Source organism: Haliotis cracherodii, unplaced genomic scaffold, assembly GCF_022045235.1.
Source record: "Haliotis cracherodii isolate W230 unplaced genomic scaffold, xgHalCrac1.p SCAF_5, whole genome shotgun sequence".
NCBI lineage: Eukaryota > Metazoa > Mollusca > Gastropoda > Lepetellida > Haliotidae > Haliotis > Haliotis cracherodii.
This window is the reverse complement of record NW_027266308.1, coordinates 51,312,047-51,331,267: the sequence shown is the minus strand read 5'-3', so window position 1 is coordinate 51,331,267 and position 19,221 is coordinate 51,312,047. Positions and strand designations below refer to the sequence as shown.

The 19,221-nt window shown below is 39.5% G+C and overlaps 1 protein-coding gene across 1 annotated transcript in view; it reads left to right on the top strand.

The window, feature by feature from the left end:
* The first annotated feature begins 8,043 nt into the window (after window positions 1–8,043).
* LOC139443454 (uncharacterized) overlaps window positions 8,044–19,221 on the top strand; it is a 167,925-nt gene continuing 156,747 nt past the window's right edge. Inside the window, exons 1-3 of the mRNA XM_071224439.1 lie at window positions 8,044–8,129; window positions 10,404–10,605; window positions 12,853–12,957. Of these exons, the coding sequence (XP_071080540.1) occupies window positions 10,483–10,605; window positions 12,853–12,957 (228 nt within the window). The 5' untranslated portion in view covers window positions 8,044–8,129; window positions 10,404–10,482. The remainder of the gene's footprint in view (window positions 8,130–10,403; window positions 10,606–12,852; window positions 12,958–19,221) is intronic.

Genomic DNA, 19,221 nt, shown 5'->3' with positions numbered 1-19,221 from the left:
TGACTGATGGATCCGGTGGTCCAGCTCTGTCACTTGACTGATGGATCCGGTGGTCCAGCTCTGTCCTTGACTGATGGATCCGGTGGTCCACCTCTGTCACTTGACTGATGGATCTGGTGGTCCAACTTTTTCCTTGACTGATGGATCCGGTAGTCCAGCTCTGTCCTTGACTGATGGATCTGGTGGTCCAGTTCTGTCCTTGACTGATGGATCCGGTGGTCCAGCTCTGTCTCTGACTGATGGATCCGGTGGTCCAGCTTTTTCCTTGACTGATGGATCCGGTAGTCCAGCTCTGTCCTTGACTGATGGATCTGGTGGTCCAGCTCTGTCCTTGACTGATGGATCCGGTGGTCCAGCTCTGTCCTTGACTGATGGATCCGGTGGTCCAGCTCTGTCACTTGACTGATGGATCCTGTGGTCCAGCTCTGTCACTTGACTGATGGATCCTGTGGTCCAGCTCTGTCACGTGACTGATTAAGTGTCATTGTAACCCGTTGATGATGCTAATCGTAGCTGGAATTCTATTGGAAAAATAGAACTTGTCCCTGAAAATTGTTGAAAAACAATTATACTTCAGACCTGTGAAAAAATTTACATTGTTGCAAGGTGAGTTTTTTAAAGAAAATGAGAGGCGCTAAGTTTTTAATATAAAAATATCTTTTTTGTATCTGAAGCTAAGAAAATATCTTATCTCGATACGAAATCCCAGCCCAAACCCTACGGGGGTACGATAAGGTCAAAGGTCGTAGATTCATACAAAATAAAAATATGCAAAAGAAAACTTTCACATATACTTGCTACATACCAATGTTCATAATGATACATGCAGACACGGCTGAGAAATGGCGGCCATGCTAAAAGTCTGAAGGGAATTCTGGAAGAGACCCCATAGCTGGAATCATCACACGAAAGTTTCAGCTCCCCAGGCCTTGCAGTTTCAGAGCAGACGTCGAAACTGCAATAGAAATGGGAAAACGGGGTACGTGGAGGTAAAGGGCCTAGCTTATCAAAATTCAAATGCATAAAATAGCATATTATATGTTATACCGTATACCACATACTTGATGCATATCAAATATCATAAGAATACATGCAGAAATGCCTGTATGAGTAATGGACAAAAGAAATCGAACGCGTGGAGCGTAAACTTTGGTTGAGGTTTCTGAAAAATAGAGCCACCAGACTGCATGTTGCTCGTCTGAATGAGGAAGAAATAACGGCAGCCAATGTTTAATGTCGGATTTGAATACTGCGAGCAGTCTCTAAGACACAGTAACTGGGATCATTTATACGTTTCAGCTCCATGGGCTTTGTATCGTTTCAGGGCAAATGTAAATGTCAAGGTTACCGACAGACGGACAACACGCCATACACGACATAAGCTCACTCGACTTTCATTAAGGTGAGCTAAAAAAAAAGGCCAATCGTTTTACCCAACATACGGAATATGTATGATAAATGATTAATCCCTAAGTTAGAAAGAGAGAGTTGGTTGATATAATCTTCATAATCAAAGATATTCAAATAAGAGGACTGAAATGCGCTAATTCATTCACGAGCGTTTGATATCGATTCGAGTTCAAAAGGATCAAGTAGATTGATATTCACATGTTTACCATAGATATTTATTAGTCAGTGTATGGAGTCAAACGTTATTGAAGTCACGCATATCAACGAAAGTCTCTTACGTCAGTTTGTCTAGACTAGAGATATCTGACACTCATGCCACCTCCTTAAGGAGATTGTCTCCTCCAGTTAGACATGTACGGTGAATACACATTTACAGCTTGGCAGACCTCATGTCCGGGGGTCACAGACGTATGAACAGACTTTGTATTTCACTTTTCAACCGTCAAATTACACACACCCATGCAGAGGTTCACGGATAGCTTAGTCGCCTGAGGCTCCGCAATTCACTATAAGACCTGTGATCGTGGGTTCAAATAACGGATTCGCCCTGATTATGTTTCTAGGTTTGTCCGCGTCAAGTGCGTGATCGATAAACGTCTATAATACCTGCATCACTTCGGGTTTTCCTCCCACGCCAAGCTTACGCGCTGTGATCAACCAAGCTCTTTCACCCACCCATATAATCACACGCCTCAGAAGGTTCCCCGTGCACATGCATGCTTACTGATACACCAAACCAGCCAGAATATTCCCAAAAATATACTCGTCAGGTTTAAACCTGGTTATTAAAACAAAGTGTTATAATTTGATGGACTTCCCTAATGAAACCTTTGGGCACGCCAGAAATCTATGATAGTGGGTTCGAATCCTGGTTCGCCCTAATTACGTTTCTAGGTTTGTCAGCAGCATACCCGTGCTCGTGGGTTTCACCAAAGTGTAAACATCTGAGACCTGCTTCACTTCGGGCTTTCCTCCCACATTAAGCTGACACACCGTGATATAACTGGAATACTGTTTATAGCGGCGTTAAACACAACTCACCAATCAAATTTCCTGACATGTTATATAGCATGATTTTTCAATATCTGTAGAACAAGTAAGTACTAAACAGGCCAGTCCAGGCGAAAATACACTTCCATGTTGGATAGGAATTAGGACAGTGTTGGTTGGTTGGGTGTTGGTTGACTGGGTTTTTTTAACGCCGCCCTCAGAAATATTCCAGCTATATGACGGTGGACTGTAAATAATCGAGTCTGGACCAGATAATGCAGTGATTAATATCATGAGAATCGATGCACGCTAATGGGATACGATGACATGCAACAACCAAGTCAGTCAGCTTGACCACCCGATCCCGTCAGTAGCCTCTGACGACAAGCATAGTCACCTTTTACGGCAAGCACGGGTTGCTGAAGACCTATTCTAACTCGGATCTTCACGGGGCTAATTAGAACAACAAGCTCACTTTGGAAATTTCAGTATACATTTATAGGAATAAACATCATTTAGGAATCGACACATACACGGAACTATTCAGATATTGCAAGCAACATCGTTGACCCAGGGCAGGTACTGCCGAAACGAACAGACCGGAGCATTATGGAACGGGTCTCTGATTGACGTGACACGGTACTCAGAAACCTGTGTGTCTCCAGGATCGCAGGAATAACTGTCACAATAACAAGAGCGCCAGTGTCTGTTGAAATGAAAGCACTCTAACATTGTGCTTCTGTATATGTGTGACGTCTTTGTCAATTTCAAATAAGAGCCTTACTTTTGAACGAAAATTCTACCTCGATCCTAAGAGTGTAATAACGCCGTGGCCACATGAGCGTGTTTGTAAAGAGAGGCCACCCTCACATAACATAGACATCCAGCGATATATGATAAACCCATGGTATAGTTGGTATAACTGTATTTCAACGGTAAAAATCTTTGATCAAAATGTCAACTTCAGCTCATGAAAAGACAACAGGGGATACATGATGCTTGTTGGAGCCCCGGTTACAGGCCGACAAAGCCACATTTCGAAAATAGATAGCCCAAATTGATGTGGCTCTCGCGGCAATGGTTATGGTTGCGTGATTGTAAAATGTGGCTCTCGCGGCTATGCTGTCAAAACATGCTTTGTGATTCTAACAGGTTACCGTATATAACAAAACAAGTCTTGTTTTCTCATTTATTATTCAACAAGGTTAACATATTCATCAAAACGTTACATTTATGAATATGAATAGCATATGAATATCATAATGGATTTAATGTCATTACTGCATTACTGCAATACGTGCATCGATTGCCTTGTACTTCTTTCTTCGTGAAGGTTCTCACCGCTGGTGAGAGAGTCTCAGGACTGCAACCTCTTTGAGTGACTGCTCTCGCTGAAATAGCTTCACTACCTCGTAGATGTTCGGGTGGCACGTCTTGGCAAGTTTCTTTATCTTGTTGTGCCACCCTTCCAGCGGATTGTTGGTACGGTGGCCTTGGTTTTCGAAATGGTTCCAAATGTCTGGCATGAAGGCCCCTCCTTGAACCCAACTGGTTGTCACGTAGTCCATGAAGGCAGTCACTTTAGGGCCAGCAGGAGAGTCAGCAATGGCATCAAGCCACACATCATCCACTTTGTCACGAGGTACTAGAGGGAGGGCAGCAGCTCTTCTCACCAGCTTCTTCACCTCCTCATCTTCCTTATAGTCCATCACCAGACCTTCTTTCTGCACCCTCCTCCAGATACATTGGGTGAAGTGAAAGAAACACCCTCTAACTAATGTCCCAGGAAATACATCAGTCACGGCATTGTGAGTTGCACGTTCAAAGTCCAACTGAATTGTAAGTGGGGCAAACTCTAGACCTCCTCTACTAGCAAAATCGCATAGGTACTGAAACGGTTACAGGCCGGCAAAGCCACATTTCGAAAATAGATAGCCCAAATTGATGTGGCTCTCGCTCAGTCTGGGAGTATTAAATTAGGCGTATAATTAAAATGTGGGACACTCATATACAGGTATCGGTAATCGGATTAATTAATTACCCGCTAGAATAGGTGAAATGCACTGAAATGTGGCTCTCCCGGCTAGACACCGGAGCGTAACATACACCCATTCGTTCTACCCTTCGGCAGTAAACACGCTGTTTTCGATCAGCTCTGAACAGACAGAACCGGCCTTCATCAGTGACGACAACCCTCTGCCAGTCACATCGCTGCCAACGACGATAGCGCGCTGTTAATAAATGTCCCCTGTAAGGTCTGTAAGTCCTAATGCCTTGAGCCCTGAGTCGCCTGGACATAGTCTGGCGACTAACCATATGTCCTAGAGCATACGCCGCTGATGACGTAACTGTCAGGAATCGATACCGGGAATGCAATGTAGCCAAGCATAGGTCTTCATTGGGCGTAGTTACCCTGTGTCAGCCTGTTTTTCCCCGGTCTGGTTGTCTGCCCGGTCTGTCTGTAACGTTGCATCAAGGTAGTTACAGCAACCAAAAGGTCTCGCATAGTGGGCATGGGTGGTTCCCATCTGAATCATACCCAGGGCCTATTCACCTTGTTCAGGTGTCAGTCGTGGCATTTCTGTAAAAAATATTGTTTGTCAGTGTGAGTGTCTGACATACCGTCCGTATCATTAATATACCCTCATTGTACGTGTAGTTTTGGCTTCGCGAGGGGCACGTTTTCTCGCATTTTCTACAAAAATAAGTACCGTAGAAATGGATCACTTTCTGCAGACAGCATTGTTGTGTTGGGCGATGTGTTTTGCATTTATTTAGTATATACTTGGGTTTTTATTTTTTTGCAATTTCATTTTAAAGTGGTAAAGTTTGTTTTTCGCGTCAGTTCGTATGTATACAAGCATGGTACTGAGGGGAAAGTCTGACCAGTTTCACAATAATTCATCAGGAAATTAATGGACATTTGTATAATGGCCTTGGCAGCATGTTTTCACGCCATATTTCACACACATGTCACAGAGAGTATAAACTGGCAATCCATCTTTTCAGCGCTTCTCTATTTCTCTCTCTCTATAGCTTGGTGATGTCAAACACTGTCAGGCGGTAGTTATTAACTATTGTTATCTGGTACATGTGTAACACATTAAATACCAGGCAATTTGTATAGATTTTTAAAAAAACCCACATAATTGTTTGTGCACGTTTTCAGCTATCATACAGAGAATCTGGCCCTCGTGTCTTTTGATATCAAATATATCAACACGAGTTGATAAAAGTGGGAAAACTCCGAGGCTTGCCGAGGATTTTTTCCACTTTTATCAACGAGTGTTGATATATTTGATATCAATAGACACGAGGGTGAGATTTTATTTATCATCCAACATCATTGTCATCAATGTCATTGCAGCGATATCTACAGTGTAGATATCGCTTGATCTCACCCAAGCGATATCTCCTGTGGGAGCCAGTTTTGGATGATAAATAGAGAATCTCACCCGAGTGTCTTTTGATATCAAATATATCAACACTCGTTGATAAAAGTGGCAAAAATCCTCGGCAAGCCTCGGAATTTTTCCACTTTTATCAACTCGTTGGTGGGATTTTATTTATCATCCAACATCATTCTTTAAACTTTTTCAATTTGTAGACATTAATTAGCAGTGTCTTCAGTGTAAAAAGTACTGCAAACAGCTTCAGTAGCAGAGCCATTAGTGATGTCATTTGATTGTGACGTCATGGTAACCAGTGACATCACAATAGTCTGCAAAGCATTGTGATGTAATGTCATTGCAGCGATATCTACAGTGTAGATATCGCTTGATCTCATCCAAGCGATATCTCCTGTGGGAGCCAGTTTTGGATGATAAATGGCTTTCTGTCCTTATACCTGGGTGAATCTGACGCAACCGGTTCTCTCAAGTGCTGTTTCCATTACCCCAAGGGGCAAAGAGGTGCATGTAAACTTGGCTTATTGAGACCCCGAATCCCGTGTACCAAAACGGGGTTAGCAGCCTCACATAGCCTAGTATACTCAACTCAATCACCTATCCCGTACGTTTTGTTTGTTTGTTCTTTAACGCCGCACTCAGCAATATTCCAGCTATATGACGGCAGTCTGTAAATAATCATGTCTGGACCAGACAATCCAGTGATTGGCATCACGAGAATCGATCCACGCAATTGGTATACGATGACATGCATCAACCAAATTAGCGATCCTGACCACCCGAACCCGTTAGTCGCCTCTTACGACAAGCACACGACAAGCATCTTCACAGACAGACAGACAGACAGACAGACAGACAATAGTTTATTAACGTCTCACTCCTGTACATACATAAAACAGCTTTATACAACTTGACATAGATAAAATGTACAGAACCATTCAATAGAATTATGAGAGACGAATTATCACAGAATCTATACATAAATGATATAAAGATGATATAGTAAAAAGTTATCCATATAAAAGATGTTTTCTACGATTAAGAATTAAAAAGCAGACTTTGGCAAGTATAAAACACACTGGAGTCACTGAAAATAAAACAAAGTTTGTCGACATCAGGCATATCTAAATCATTATAAGATTTAGCAATACATTCATTAAAAAGAGTTGCCCTGATATCATCATATAATGCGCAGTGAAACAAAACATGGACCTCGTCTTCTACGTTGTCATTACAGTGAAAACATCTTCTATTATTGACAGGTACACCTTCGTATCGACCGGTTTCCACTCGAATAGGAGCCACACCACATCTAAACTTGGCTAGTGCCGATCTATAGTTTCTGGGCATCTTATTTGAAACATAGTATTCTGTCCCATATACTTGTTTGTAACATCGATACATTCTCAATTTATTAAACCCATTTCGCCCCTCTTCACAGGTCAATCCCGTACGTGGTCAGTTAACTGGTCACATCAAATGCACCCCTCCTTTTAACAAAATGCATCTGCCATTTCTCCAAGAAGATTTCTGTCACAGAAAAAAACAGATCTACAAATATTTACCTGTTAATCGTTTACCCTATAATCTTATATGTTTTAAGATTTAAGGCTGTCAACTGACATGGCTGCCAACATGTAACTTTATTTATTACTGCATTCATAAGGTACCAAGTTTAACTCGGATCAATTAATTCCAACAAATCTGCTTATGTAACGTAATCTGTTAACATAAGAAACTAATATGCCGCTCCAATACACTCTCTATATGGACAAAGTATGGACAAGAAACTCGCTCCGACACAATGGAGGAATTATACTCTGCTTAATATAAGAAATATGATTTATGTATGCTTGATCGCCCACAATAATCTGGCGATTAAAAGGTAATAACTTCTCAGCCGTGTTATTATTAACAGGACTCGGTGTTGAATGTTCTCAATTGTCTGGTTCCATACCGTTCGATACGAATAGGTGTCGACGTCAATGGCTGTACGTCCGTGTATTGGTGTTTTCTTAAGAGCTTGATTTGAATAACAAAACATTGTCGGGCTAGCCATTTCTACAACATCAACGAAGTAACTCCGAGGTTATAATTTGCTGTTATAAAAAGTAAAAAATGAGGAAATGATTGGTTATTGATCTGACTTCACGGATCGATTTACAGGCTGACAAGCAGGTGGCTTGGTGTTGCTATGTGACGTCACAAGGGTAAGCTCCCAACTCGTGCGGTGGCCTCGCAAATTCAGCATGGCCGCGAACACATTGTAAACATTGCACGAGAGACTTGGGGATATATGGAACATTTGGTGACATTGATCAGGTAAAACAACTGCATCTTGTTTGAAACTGAAACATAGAACATTATGTGGTGATCGACTTTAATGTATGTATACAACTGTCATATCCGAAGGACGGGTGGGTTACCGTTACACCGTGTCATATGGCAACTACATAGTGAATATACCTATCTAAATCCGCCTAGGAAGTATTATTTACCTCATCGCAAACACAGCCTGTCTTGACTCTGTTTTCGTGCAGGCAACTTGTCAACCGTGACATACTATTTACAACTTACTGCTTGAGAAGTTACTGCCTTTATCACTGACTTTATATGACTGGTGTATGATTTAAAGGTCAACGGTGAACTTTTTATAGGCATGTCCCTAGTTCAAAGAAAATTAGTTAGACCAGCATACAAATGAACGTATATGAGTCATTTCAAATTAGCTAAACTTTGAAAATGGGTACAACTCTTTTGAAAAATGAATTGAGAAATGTGAAGAGAGTTCATTTCTTAATCAAGATAGTTATACTTATATTTTGCTCCCATTTTGCATTTTGAATGGGTTATTGTTTATAGGCTTTAGATAATTGACAGTCTTATCTCGTTTCCTTTAAGTCATTCAAAGAGCTTTGTTTGCCTTCTAGCTTGAATGGGGCGGTGGGATAGCCTATTGGTTAAAGCGTTTGCTCGTCATGCCAAAGGCCCAGGTTCGATTCCCTACATGGGTACAATGTGTGAAGCCAATTCCTGGTGTCCCCCGCCATTATTTTGTTGGAACATTGCTAAAATCAACGTGAAAACATATTCATTCACTGTATCATGTCTATCAACCTAGAAATTAGGATTATCTGATCCAGAGATAAGTTCATGGGGTTTATCCCTCCCCCTTTTCTTAGCACCCCCTATACTGGGTTGTATGCAACTTCTTAAATGTTAGACCCCCCTCTGCATATTTCTCTAATTAAGCTTTGCCCTAGTCTGGACACAATCAACAGGCCATGGAGCTTAATCCAGGAGGGACGGACATGAAAGTTGATTTTTTCAGCTCTGTCTATTGTTGCGGGTATTATTTAATGGTAAGGCTTCACCAAAGTGATTATTTGTTTATCATGTTATTGTCACCCAATTTTCTTATTTTGCTTTTGAATTTTACTGATTTTATGAAAACCATATTTTTCTGTAACATAGTAAATACCTATAGGAACAATACCTCACTTCTGAGGCTTTAATAAAGATTCTGAAAAAGACTTCCCTAAATGTTTAATCATTTGTAGTGCATTCTTTAACACAATCTGTTTCAAGGCATGTTGGTTGTATAAGTCGTAGACCAGACCAATTTCTGTCCTTGTTTTACAGACAAATCTACTCAATGTCCCAAACTTCAGAATTAGATTAATTTATGATACTGTTTGATTGACATGCTTGTTTGATCATTTGTTTCAATGTTGTCAGACATATATATTTCTTGGAAGATAACCTCAAACCAACCTCAACCTCGAAAAGGTTTCTATTTTCCTATTCTACTGCTTTCTTTTAGGCATATTGACCAAATAAATTTGTAAAACTAAACAACTTAATTATTCTATCCATATAAAGAAATTATCATTTCAATGCTCAAAAAACAAACTGCAATGTTTTTTCTTTTGACTGAAAATCTATATAATTTCTGTCAGTTTGCAATGGCTTCAAGCAATGAAAAACAAATAATTATATTTTCTTGTTTAGAAACCTGATATGGACATCGAGTAGTTGTTATTGCAATTCTATGGCTTGACAAGGGACAATGTCTTTATTTAGCACCATCTACATGTACAACATTGATATTGTATTGATAAGGATATCATTGAACACACAACACAATGTTACACCTTGCCTCATTGTACTGCAAGCATACACTGCTCCATGGCGCTGTGGTCAAGGCCAGGTTGTTCATTTTCGGTACTCAAGACAATTTCTTTTGTTTGTTTGTTTGTTTGTTGTTTAACGCCGCACTCAGCAATATTCCAGCTATATGGCGGTCTGTAAATAATTGAGTCTGGACCAGACAATCCAGTTATTGACATCATGAGCATTAATCCACGCAATTGGGATACGATGACATGCATCGTTAGTCGCCTCTTACGACAATGATAGTTATCTTTTACAACAAGCATGGGTTGCTGAGGACCTATTCTACTACGGATCTTCACAGGTGAGATTCTCCTTTAACCAATGGGGAGTCTGGGTAAGAATAGCATTAGAAAGTCTGAAAATAACTTTTTGTTAATAAGATGATGATAGCAATCATCATGATCATCTTTGTGGTTCCAGAGTCGAGAGATTTTCTAGCTGAGGCCCCAAGTTCAGTGTTTCCCAGTTGGATGATGGATGCCAGCTGTTGACTCCCATCATGAATGTAAACCCCTCGCACCGCCGGTCTGGAATACCGGTCACCAAGAACATGCCCCACGTCTCTGCCAGCATGCCTGGCCGACACCAGCCCCGGAATATGACCGGGATTTACCTTGGGCTGGTAAGTCAAACGTAAACTGAAAACAGGGGGAGGTAATGCAAATGAAGAAATGATCAGTACTTGTCCCCCGCCACAAAGTGGAAGTGGGATATAGGAATGGGTGCCGTCCGTCCGTCCTTCCATCCATTCCTTCTGTCATGTTTCATTTCTGGAGCAGAACTAAAAAAACATAGGACTGATAGGCCTAGTGGTGAACTGGTGCCGTTTGATATTTGGGATTTAAAAAAAAAAATTGTTTGAGTTTCAATAGCAACGACTTTAACTGAGACTGAAAATGGCAGTAGTGCTCCTTTCGGAGTAGATCACCAAACTTTGCACAGAGATAGGTCTAGTGGTAAACTCGTGCCTTTTGATTGAGGTTTTTAAATAAAATATTTCTCGAGTTTCCACAGCACCGACTTTGACTTCGACTGAAAATGGTGGTTGCGCTCGGTATGGTTACATTAAAAGTAACTAATGTTCATATTTCTTTCTGACTATGATACATTCCTTCTTACTTTCATATGTTTGAGACCCGTGATTCGGGGTAGAATAGGTCTTCAGCAACCCATGCTTGCCGTAAAAGGTAACTATGCTTGTCGTAAGAGGCGACTAACGGGATCGGGTGGTCTGGCTCGCTGACTTGGTTGAAGCATGTCATTGATCACAATTGCGTGGATCGATGCTCATGATATCAATCACTGGATTGTCTAGTTCAGACTCTATTACTAATAGACCGCCATCATATAGCTTGAATATTGCTGAGTGCAGCGTAAAACAACAAACCAACTAACCTATCATATGTTTGAATCAAGATAAAGCTACGGTCAACTTCAGTGTATGCATGACCAGATTGATTTATATCTATCTATTCCTATCTAAATTGTTTTTGCCAGACTCTGCTGAAACAATTTCCAATCGGACATTTTGTACCCAACTTTTGAGACCTGTAGTGGGTGCTCTGGAAGCGTTGGTAGTCGTGGGTTGGGTACCCAGGTAGTAAATTTGGACTCGTTCCAGCCCTAGTGCCAATTCCCTTGTATTCTTTGCCATGATTTCAAAGCCTTGAATAGCCTACAGTTTATTGTTAGACCTTGATTGTAGTCTGGTCTGAAACTGTGTAAGTGTTCTGAATCGATACCCTTGTCTCTTCTAACAAAGTGCTATTTATTGATAAAAATGGATATTTGTTTACTGCAGGTCTAATTACAATTTTATCGTCATTTCATGACATATATCTAAACAATAAATGTAAGAAGCTTGATATTGATGTCAACTATTGTTGTTTTGTCTTGACGTCAATATATTGCCACCAGACCATGGCCAATTACAAAGTTTTCTATAGTTCAACCAGTCTTACACCCCACGCTATTGATGTTTCCATGTCATAGAGATACAAGTAGTCAGGGTGAAATGTAACCTAGCAACTACCCTTGCCAGAGAATGAAAATGTGGGATAAGAAATTACTGATATAAGAAAGAAACAACTGCCCACAAGAATGTTGTTAAAGGGAGTTCTGTTGCTTCATAGGTCACTACAGTATGATTGGCAAGGGATTAAAACTAGGGCTGGGATGGGTAACTCGGGTACCCAGGTCGGGTGGGTACTGAGTAGGACCAGGGTACCCACAGGACTACCCGGACCCGTTGTTAGTCACGTGATATATTGTTTAATGACACAAACTCTATACAGCTCCGTGGTTACACTACAGTTCGCTAATGTTGCATTTCTTTCTGACTTTTCATATGGTTGAATAAAGATATCACTTAAGTCAACTCCAGTGTATGTATGACCAGATTGTTTAATACATGTATCTAAATACGTCTTGCCAATCGGACCTTTTGTACCTTTCTCTTGAGACCTACAGTGGGTACCCGGGTAGGGTCTGGTAATAGGGGAGTCGGTATGCAGGTAGAAAATTTAGACTCGTCCCAGCTCTAATTAAAACCATTCATTCTCTTGGGACAGATATCCGTAATTTTTCAAAGCTTGTTGGTTATTCTTTATATTATTACTGATCATTCTGAAGTCATTCTGGCATCTTATCCCAATTGTGTGGATCGATGCTCATGATGTCAATCACTGGATTGTCTGGTCCAGACTCGATTATTTACAGACCACCATCATATAGCTGGAATATTGCTGAGTGTGGCGTTAAACAACAAACCAACCAACATCACAATTCAACTTCAAAATATCAGTGTGATGTGACTCACAATAACAGAAAATGATTGACTACAATATCCATGTTCTCCACCCATGTTTAGGAAGGCAACATAAAGCCCCCTGGGTCCCACGGTCCTGTCCCCCCACTGGCCAGAGGGCGTGGCTTGTCCTCCAGGATCCGGACCACGGCTGAGGACAGGCGCTATGTGAGTGTGTTACCTCCCTGGTGATGGCAGTGTATGGTGTATAACTGTGTATCCCTTCTCTAACATCTAGTGGACTGCAACATAGTGACACAGCCCTATCTAGAGTACTAATTTGGATTGTTGTAGTAAAAGAAAGTGCAACCTTTTGATACAGATACTATTGCAGATACATCCATGAATATGACTGTTTAACATTTTATAATAATTGTTGAACAAAATGAAATTTATTTTCAAGATAAGATAATGTTGAAAAATAAAAGTTCACTGAAAGTATTTTTACAGATCATGTAAAAGATGTATCATGGAAGCGGATTGTCCACATGAACACCTGTTATAATCACTATTTGATAGTTAATCATATACAGAAGCTTATGATAGTCAGAATCATACTCTGCTTTTAGTAGAGGTTTCTTATGATAATGGAAATATTTTTGTCGCTTTTTATTTGTAAACAATCCTGAGTCCTGAGTATAGTGACTATTTGTCTTCCACGATACAGCAGTCACAGCAGGAGTACGAGATGAAGGTATGCACAGAGTGAAGCTTGCTCTCACAAACACTAACATTTCCTATAGCAATGTACTTTATTGGATGATTTTAGTATTATGTTTCCATGCTACATGTGTTTCTGTTTATATGTAGACATGTTATATTATTTATCCAAATCCTTTAATTAATTATCTGACTTGTAAGATGGCTGAAGGTTAATCAGCAGTCACTTCAAAGAAACTCAAGATTCACTGTTCACAGTACTGTAAATTCACAGGTTACAGTGTCCTAGATTCACAGGTTACAGTGTCCTGGATTCACAGGTTACAGTATGCTACATTCAGAGGTTACAGTATGCTACATTCAGAGGTTACAGTATGCTACATTCACCTGTCACAAGATCCTTGATTCACTGCTTTCAATATCCTAGATTCACCGGTTACAGTGTCCTAGATTCAGTGGCAACAGTGTCCTTGATTCACAGGTTACAGTGCCCTAGATTCACAGGTTACAGATTCCTACATTCACAGGTTACAGTGTCATACATTCACAGGTTACAGTGTCTCAGATGCACATGTTACAGTATTATACATTCACAGGTTACAGTGTCTCAGATGAACAAGTTACAGTGCCCTAGATTTTTCCCAATGCAACAACATTACAGTGAGGACGTAACACTTTATATAACATGTCAATTTAATATATACTGTGACGTGCAAGTTATTCCTGTAATTAAACTATATGTGGTTATACATAATGTTCATTTTGGACTTATGTTTGTAAAATTTCATTCAATTTTGTTATCATAAATTTTGGCGAAATTGTGTGTGAACTGATTGGCAGATCGTACAATCGTACCATTATTTACAGCAACCATAATCAAATTACTGCTTCTTATGCCTTGAAACGATACATATATCATAAATGCCATACTCTGACTCGTTTAAAGTCATATTTACTTGTTATGTTACTACTATATGTCAACATTTTGTTTTTGCTATCAAATATCATGACTGCGAGAAGCCTCAGACAGTAACTTGTCAAACTGTTCCATAAGTAAAATATTGGGTAGTTTTTACTGAATCACAGGTAAACCTTGGAGAAAATGTATGTACAGCTCATTGCTATTTCCGGCTTATTTTAGGACACCAAGACACACAGTAATCTTAAGCCCTGCATATGAAACAATACCTATCAGAAAAGGAAATACAATGAAATTGTAAATCATCATGTCTAGTTTCACATTTTCATTGACCATGTTCGGTATATCCTTTCCATTCACCTGAAGTGATCCGATGTAGTTTTTACCTATGCACGATATATTCACGTGTGCACTACACTAGAAAATATGGCACTTTATGTATGCATGATCAATATTCAACTTCACACCACCTGTAAAACACACGTATATATTATACATAATATATATATTATAAAGGAATTTATGTTGTATGCATGATAAATATTCAAATTCACACCAACTGTACAACACACGTATATAGTATATATCGTAAAGGAATTTATGTTGTCTGCATGATAAATATTCACGCCACCTGTACAACACATGCATATGTTATGTATACTCTCTAATATAAACCTGTCTATAATGGAACATAAGGCTTAACAAATAAAAGAATTGGTTCTCAGGCAATGGCTTTGGAAAATACATGTATAGTGTGGGCGGGCGATGTTTTTTTTTTTTTTTTAGGGGAGGGTTGTTCGAGTTAGTATATATATGTAACCAAAATTTGTTTCCAATAATTTCGGTGAAATCATGTTCTTAAGTATTGTAGCATTTCCCTGCCAGGGTTGTGTGTATTCAAAGATTTATTTTTTTTTAAATAGAAAAAAAAACGAAACTTGCGGCAGACTTCATAATGATGATGGCAGTGCCTGAGAACAAAGACTATTATTTTTTTTAGCCTAATAACTGTATTTATATATGTATACATGAGCATGTCCCATATTCCACTTCACAGCACATTAATATATCAGTGTGTTTGCTAGTTCTTGGGAGCTTTTTTTCATTTGAATTTTTTTGTGCATGCACGTTTCTTTGTGTTTGCGTGCCTGCACACATGCTAGAGATAGTGTTCAAATGGTTCAGAGACATATATACTACTCGAAGTATATGAAAAAATCAGGTGCTCTATTGAGTATTACTGGTCCTCAAAATTTGGCTTATCTACAGTCAGATACAGTATATTTGATACCATACAGACCTGTTTGTATCTGTGTGAAATAATTACCCATGAAGACTCTTGAGTGATATCTTATATATGTACAGGTATTTAACATGGGCAGATAAGTTAAATCCAAAGAAGGCTGTTTCAGAATATGTTGTTCATGTTGTGACCATTATTCATATCTAAGAGGGGTGGTTGAGTAGCCTAGTGGTTAAAGCGTTTGACCATCACGTTGAAGGCATGAGTTCGATTCCCCACATGGGTACAATGTGTGGAGCCCATTTCTGGTGTCCCCCTTTGCTGGAATTTTGCTAAAAAGGTTGGAAGATCCAACTCACTCATTCATATCTTAGAAGTAAAATATGCCAGTGGTTGTTAATTCACAATTTTCCTACAACTAACATACCATAATTATTGCTTCAAAATATTATTCTATGGAAATATATTTTTTAAGCTTAAAAGCCAGAGCAATTTATTATCATGTTTGACAGATAAATGTCAATAGCTTTTGCAGGAGTAAGACAAAATATGATCATGTTTGCACGTACATACTTATTCAAATGATTGGACATCCCTGTTTATTATTGTTTGGCGTTAACTTTCCTCAGATTTAAAGACTGAGACAATACAGTGAAGAAGTGAGTGAGTTGGGTTTAACGCTGCTTTGAACAGTATTCCAGTTATGTTACAGCATGTCAGCTTCATGTGGGAGGAAAGCCCCAAGCTCAGACGTTTAAGGGGCCTGAAGTTAGCAGAGGGTTCGTTATTAGTTATTCGTTTTTCGAATAACGAAAAACAAGCCAGCACCGGGTTCATTATTCAAAGGCTGTATATCAAACAACTACAGTAATGTGGTCAAATACACTGAAACTCATTTAATATATGACAGCAGATTCGTCTTACATCATCATCCAAAAGCTGTTTAGTTATTCAGTACTTTTGAATAACAAAAAACAAATCAGTACCGGGTTCGTTATTCAGTTTATGTCCAACAATTCTATTAAATATATAGTTGTTTAATATACAGATTTTGAATAACGAACCCGTTGCCGGCTTGTTATTCGTTATTTGAAAAACGGATAGCGAATAAGGAACCCGCTTCTAACTTCAGGCCCCTAGACGTTTACCACTTTGGTGAAAGGTACAAGTATGGGTATGGTGCTGGCAAACCTGGAAAAATAATCAGGCAGACCTGGATTCAAACCCCTATCATAAGTTCCTGGCGTGCTCAAGGGACATAATTCTGCACTGCAAATTGTGGTGCCTAAGACGAAAAGGCAACCAGTGTCCCTAAGCCTACGCGTGTATAGGGATCTTATCAAATGATATTCAGAACGTTTGCTTATAAACTTTACAATAAGGATTTCTTTGTAGAATAACCTTCAATCACTGTAAAGAATTCTTTCATTTCTTTGCCTCATGTATGTTTTAGTATCAAGCAAAAACATGTTAGATGAAATAGTTGTACATATGGTTATTTATTCATAGTGTTTATACAGCCCTACCCACACAACTGAGTGCTCGATACCCTTGCTATTGGCTGATGTTACAAGAATGTCACTATAATGAGTCCATATAATGTTTTTGCCTGTCTTGGAGCAATTTGATCATGAAGCATCTCGTGAAAGGCCACAGATAGCCTTGTGTTGGTATTGTTGCTGTTGTTAATCACAAAAAATCCTATCACATGTATTAATAATGCAGATGTCATACTCTGATATTCATACTTATAATCTTATCAAAAGTCTTTAATGAAGTGTTTGTAAATCACAACAAAATGTCTTTCCTGAACATTGGTATAAAGAGGTTCATTGTGATTTCGTAGGGTTGGGTTAGCGAAAGAAATATGCCAGTGTGACTTGTATAGGATGGGATGTTTTCCATTCCCTTTTATTGTCAGCAATGTGTTTTTAATATTTGAACATTTTTTTTCTGGAACTCCTAAAAGATTTCAGCTTAATATCTGCATGAGTGTTTCAGGTGACAAGAAAGTTCCAAATTGGAAAAAGAATATGGCCGTCAGGTGGCCATGTTTGTTTTCTAAAAACAAGTTTGCTTAATACCATGGGCTGAAATGATGTCAGTAAGATTGTTAAAATACAAATTTCTTACTCAGGTTCAAGGCTAAAACAAAATGGCCACTGCTAGCCATCCTAGAAAAAGTAAACAATGACTAGTATTTTTGAATAGCATGAGATCTCCTATAACCGTTTACAAGCATTGACCAGAATATGTTTACTCCCTGTTGACTACAGTAGACATAAAGTGAGGTTCGACAAGACTGGGTCATGTGATACTATCATAGTGTCCATCTTGACAGCTCCTATTGTGTGTGGCCTTGAAGATAGACCGATTACATCTGACAATAGGCCTGAACAAGATATACCATGTGTATTTGTGGAATACCTATAGCCAAGGATTCATGCATGCATACATGTGCATGTTTATATTTTGGTCCACTTCTGGTGCCACCTGCCGTGATATTGGTGGAATATTGCTAAAAGCGGCGTAAAACCATACTCACTCACTTACTCACTTATATTTTGGCCACCTCTTGTGCAAATACATGACACTTGTTTTTAAACAGTTTTTAGTCCCCTGACAAGTACATCAGTTCATCAGGCTGATAAAGCAGTGTTTTGGATGGGTCACTGGTATATATGAGAAACCTACCCTCCCAGTGAGATAACAGAGGAGTATTGTCCTCTGTCGATATAGGACGTCACTAAGTAGTGACTGATAGGAATTTGTAAAACTAATTCCTTGAAAGTCAGTGACAATTTACAAAAATGGAATTGTCATCTGGAAGTCACTATTTTGAAACTAGTGCCATAAGGCTTTAGAAAGCTGCATTCTGATTGGTTAATTTCTACTTCCTGTTAGTCATGTCATTTGTTGGTCAAAGTTATGAAAGGTCATTTCTGATGTGGCCTGTAATGTAGGGATGGGACAGGTAACTCGGGAACCCGGGTCGGGTGGGTACTGAGTAGGACCTGGGTAGCTACAGGACTACCCAGACCTGTGGTTAGTCATGTGATATATTGTCTAATGAGTAAAATTATCTGGAACTCTGTGTTTACACTACAAGTCATTAATGTTCCTTCTGACTTTTCATATGGTTGAATAAAGATATAACTTAAGTCAACTTCAGTGTATGCATGACCAGATTGTTTATTACATGTATCTAAATATGTTTTGCCAGGACTATGCTAAAAATGTTCCCAATCGGACATTTTGAGACATCTCCTGAGACCTAAAGTGGGTCCCCGGGTAGGGTCGGGTAATAGTGGGGCGGGTACACGGTTAGTAAATTTGGACTTGTCCCAGGGCTACTGTAATGGGATGTCTTTAGACCTTTGTGTAGCAGCAACGAGCACTGAGATCTGATATTATTGAGAGTGTTTCTAGTCTAGTAGGCCATGATGCAAGCCCTGTTAGCTTCCAAACAGGTTCCCACAATTCCATGCTTAATATCAGAATCAATATAGAAGTGCCAGGAATGTGGGGTTTGGTGACCATGTCATCCTGCCCCAGTGACGCAGATTGTTGCTATGCTTTGAGTTACTAGCTGCCTGGTCCAGATGTGACT